Raw genomic sequence first — 5,187 nt, forward strand, 5'->3', positions numbered from 1 at the left:
TGAGAGCTGTTGTGGTGCCGGGTGGGTTTAAGTCAATGCAGCAGGGCATAGGTCCTTGATCCAGATCCTGAGGGTGACATGCTGTCCTCAGGCATGAGAGATTTTGCACTGATTAAGAGAATTTTCAAGGTAATAAGTGTAGCAAGAAATTTAGAGATGAGGCTTTTCTTTCCTTTTCGGTAACATTTTTTATTTCTGAATTCTCATGCAGAAAATCATACAGCAAATGCACACATACGCATTTACATAATTTGCATTATATTCTTGCCTAAGTTACTATTCAGTGATGATAAATGCATACAATCTTTATCACATCTGACACTGATATTAAGAACCTCACAGTGTACTGTAAACAAGGACGGATTACACCAGCACAAGCAGTACCAATTTCAAGTCGTACCATATCAACACCCTTCCTCAAATCTTCTTCAGCTCCAGCACTGCCCCTCTTGGCCCTTTGGATTGCCACTGAAAGATGTGGTTACTTCTTTCTCTGTCTCCTCAGCCGTGAGTATAAAAGAAGACGTCAAAGGCAAACTGTGATCTGCCCATTGCATTAATTTGTGGTAGGAACTTCAGCAGACTGCAAGCAGGTAGCACGTGTGTTCTTGTTCTCTCCTACGTCCTGCTCTGCCCCTCTGCCCTCCAGCTCTTTGAAATGCATCAGATCCTGTTCCTCTCTACCTTTCCACACCCCGCACAGTTACAAGGTGGTGAACACAAGTTCCACCGAGGGTTTACTGCGTAAAACTAATTGAATTTATTAGAAATACCATTATATACAGAGTGAGATAAATGTTGACGCAGTAAAAATTTTGGCTGAATTAAGTCAGATTCTGGTTTTATTTCTAAGCATAGACCTTAATAATTTTGGAGCTAACAGAATAAATTTCATACATACGTACTTAGGAAGAGTAAATTTCTTCCTAAGGAAACTTTGCGAACAATAGCGAAATACAAAGAAATGCATGTTTTTTGACAAATCTAGTCAAAAAAAAAAAAAAAAAAGAGTTGGAATTTGAATAATTACATTTCTGCTTCTTTATGTTTTCTAGCTTCTAGAAAGTAGAGTGTGAATTTCAGCTAAAAAGAAAAAAATAACAACATAAAGAAACAACAACACAGAAAAATGTTTACAAGCTGATCAGCTTCAACTGAAGGCAGAACTGGAATCTAGTGCCAAATGAAGGGAAGAATCTCTCAGATAAAGCTGCTTTCTCTGTTCAGAAAATAGTCTAAGGAGATTTCAGAAAACCTTTCTGTGCATGTTGCAAAGCTCTCTTTATTTTGCGTTATTTATTTATTGTAACTTTGTTTCTAGTAGGCATGTCTTTGTTGGCTTTAACCAGTCTCAGCTTTGGTGTAACCTTCTGCAATTCCCGATGAGCAGGTGGAGCATAGAACTGTGCAAAGATTTATGAGACCTGACACCTAAGCCCACCTATTCCAGAATCCTTGAGCCTGTTTATTCATTTCTATGTTAGCTCTGCTTGCCATACTTTGCTCAAAATGCCATATTTTAGGTTGGTATTATAAAATGAGCTGTCTGCAGCACAAGCACCATGGAGACCTACACTTAAATAAGATTTCCAGGTAAAAACAGTTAACAGCAACAACGTAAATGTAAGTAGAATGAGCCAGACATAGACTGATTCATTTACTTAGTACTTCTGAGATATTTCAGTGATGTACAACAGAGAAGACACTTGTTTTTTATTAATTATTATTATTAAAAACAAGAAATATTCCTCTGTAAAATTCACAAGAGTGCACTTTAGGAGAACGTGAATGTTAAGAGAGGTGAACAAGACTTCAGTTTTCCACAGGACGGTGTTGTTATTTTATCTTAATTGTTTTCCTGAAAGGAGTTGTAGGTCATGAGAGCTCCATTTGAGGTGCAGAGAAGCCCAAAAGACTGGCTACCACAGGCATAGTGAGGCTGGTTTGGGTTGCTTGGTGAGCAGAGTCCTTCAGTAATAATGTTTTTCAAATTGTATTATATAGTAAAAGAAGATGCATTGTCAGTCAGAATTTCACTAGTCTGTCTTGAATGATAAATATCAGAATTTGTCCTTGAACCACGTTTATTGTATTTCTTGTGTCTCATGCACCATAGGTCCTTCATTATCTTCACAAAGTAACTTCTAAACTTCACTCCGATAAATGCATAGAGCACAGGGTTCAGGCAACAGTGTAAAAATGCTATGGCTTCAGTGGTGTATTTTGCATAGGCCATTGCCTTTTCAGAGTCACAAGATTTGTCCATCTTACCCATATTTACAGCTGCCACAAGAAGAACAATGTTATAGGGTACCTGGCAAACTAGGAAAACAGCTACAATTAATACAATCACACGAATTGCTTTGTTTCTCTTGGAATTCTGAGCTTGTTGCAAGGATTTGATTATGAATGTATAGCAAAAAAACATAAATATGAAAGGTAAAAAAAATCCAAATCCAACTTGTAGACACAACAGCAGTGATTTCAGCATAGTGCTTTCAGCCATTTTGTCAAATCTGTGATCACAAATCTTTTTGGTTTCATTGATGGAGATGTTGTAACTTTCACTGTACAGAAAAGAGGAACTGGAAATTAAAATTGATGATACCCACACAGCCAAACAAATCAGTTTACTGTATGCAAGTGTTCTTGCCCTTAGTTTAAATGACTTTGTTGCCTGTACGATTGCAATGTACCGGTCCACACTGATAAAGGCCAAAAGCAGCATGCCACAGCTGAAGTTGATCGCATAGATACCTCTGGCCATTTTGCAAATGAAATTACCGAAAATCCATTTGTCAGCAGCATAGTTCACTGCCCACAGTGGGAGGGTGAGAACAAACAGTATGTCCGCGATGGCCATGTTGAAGAGGTAAACATCTGTCATGGACTTGGTTCTTTCATATAAAGCAAAGGTCATCACTACAAAGATGTTACCAACTAGGCCGATGATACAAATCAACGAGTATGCAACTGGTAGAAATGCTTTTGTGAAGATCCTCACTTCCCCCTTAGAGCAGGGTTGTGCAATTAGAGAAAGATAGTCTGAATCATACATATACTCTGTGACACTAGACTCTGTCTGTAAAAAAAGAAGATCACAAGTTAACTCACACTTTAAATCTCCTCAATTTCTATATAATTGAAAGATGATAGGTAACAACATTATACAAATACAATACAGTAATGGCTTTGGAAAAAATAGTATTGCAAGGCTTGCTGATTTGAAATGGAAGTGACATTTCCTTTATAGTAACTGTAACATTTCTGTCCTGCACTTCCTACCCCTCAGCTTCAAGCCCATATCAAGTTTCTCTTAAGGCAGTCCATAGTAGCATTGTTTCCTCCAGTACTACCTGTTTTACAGTTTCCACCCGCCCAAATTACAAATGTGTTTAACACTGCAGAGCACACATAAAAGAACTAACTAGTGAAGTTCACAAAATCTTAATTAAACTATAAACATGGAGATAATCTTTTGGGATGGCCCGAAGGATTCTATCCCTAAACACATTATGCAGAAAGAAATAATTTGCCATCACAGAAGAATCTAAATTCTGGGATAGCTAGCCTGAGATGCAGTTCCTTGCAATGCAGACACCAGACTGGTTGTTAAATGAGGAGGTAACAAACCTAAGAAACGGCATGCATTTTCAGTGAAATCTGCTGAGTAAGAAACTTCTCATCACCCAGTCACTCCTGAAATTATGGCAGTTGGACCAGCAGCCTCAAAGAGCTGGGACTGTCAGGTTCTTTGCTTTATTATCTACTGATGTAGTGTGTTAATCGAGTACTTACGATATTCATTTTGCCAGTACACTTCTGAAAAAGTTATATATATGTATGTGTGGAGAAGAAGTACAGAATGCTTTCCGAGGACTTCTGAAAATGAAAAAAAAAAAAAAAAGAAAAAAAAAAAAAAAGAAAGAGTTTGATGGGGAAAGCAGCACAGGAAATGTGGAGAAGTAGGAAAACAACTAGAAATACAAGTTATTCAAAGAAGAATCATCTCACTTTAGCTATATCAACAAGATAGCATCTCAACAAATCACACATCACTGCAGCACTTTGTGCAGCTGGGAGGGTGGATGGTTTGTATGGGTATGATTATGAGTACAGTCTTACATATGGATTGTTTATTCAGAGAGCTAATAAGTGATACATGAGAATATGTGATTCTCAGTTCACATTGACCTTGCACCACAAGAAATATGAATAAATGACATTTTACTTTCAAAAACTTTGTATGACAATGTAAATTAGTGTATTGAGATGTATATGGAACAGTAAAACAGCAGCACCTTACTATATTCTGTAATAATAATGCACCATTTAAACTTTTTTTTTTTTTTTTTTTTTTTTTTGGTGTGATTATCTTTGTTTTACAGAGAAGGAACTAGAGCACTGAGTCATTACTGTAAGTATTCACTTGGGATGTTCAGTTCGAGGCACTTGTCCCTCACCCCAACATCACTTTTAGGAGTGCCTAGTATTATGCAGTACAGTACTTCAGTTACGTAAATTACTAAATCCATTGACTCTGGTTGCAGGGAGGCTCAGACTTCCGCAAATCAGACCACAGGGTCTGAAGTCACAGGTGGATAAAATGGGGAACATGCCATTGATGGCCACATGCACAAAGCTGGGTTTAAATGACTCGCTTAACCTCACACAGGAGCCCAAGGGCAGGAGATTTAGCTCCTCGGCATTCCCCTGCATGAAATCAGTCTTCCCCTCCTTTCCCTTACCTGCTCTATGAGAACTGCCCATACCAGCAAGGACTGGCCCTTTATTTGCCAAGAGTGTGAATGTCAGTTTAATTCAGAGTTTCTCTGCTTTTTACTAGTTGCGTTGCTAATTAGGAAGTATACATGGGTCAATCTTAAGTCTATATTTACAAACCCTTCCTGTTTGGGAATTACCTGAGTTTTGAAAAAGGGAGAGACTGATAATCTGTAAAAGTGGGGCAGATGCAGTACAGATATTAGAAGGAAGCTGGGGGAGGGAAGGAACTAAACACTCCTCACTGTCCAAAGGCGTAAGGAGGATCAGACTCTGTGTGACTCATGTGAGGAGGCTGGCTCACATTGCAGGTCTTCAGATGTTATCTAAGCATCACAGCTTCTCTGGCTTTCCTTTCCTTTAAAGAAACCTTCACCCACCACTCCAGCTTCCTCTGCCACCGTT

At 38.4% G+C, this 5,187-nt stretch overlaps 1 protein-coding gene across 1 annotated transcript; it reads right to left on the minus strand.

Annotated features, from left to right (window-relative positions):
• Nucleotides 1-334: 334 nt before the first annotated feature.
• On the minus strand, nucleotides 335-4,039 carry CCR6 (C-C motif chemokine receptor 6). The gene is made up of 2 exons (XM_082756268.1): nucleotides 3,799-4,039; nucleotides 335-3,082 (listed from the first exon to the last, which is right to left on the minus strand). The coding sequence occupies exons 1-2, from the start codon at nucleotides 3,805-3,807 to the stop codon at nucleotides 1,997-1,999; spliced, it is 1,095 nt and encodes a 364-aa protein (XP_082612394.1). The 5' UTR covers nucleotides 3,808-4,039; the 3' UTR covers nucleotides 335-1,996.
• Nucleotides 4,040-5,187: the final 1,148 nt, after the last annotated feature.

Source organism: Aythya marila (assembly GCF_965140915.1).
Source record: "Aythya marila genome assembly, chromosome: 3".
Taxonomy (NCBI): domain Eukaryota; kingdom Metazoa; phylum Chordata; class Aves; order Anseriformes; family Anatidae; genus Aythya; species Aythya marila.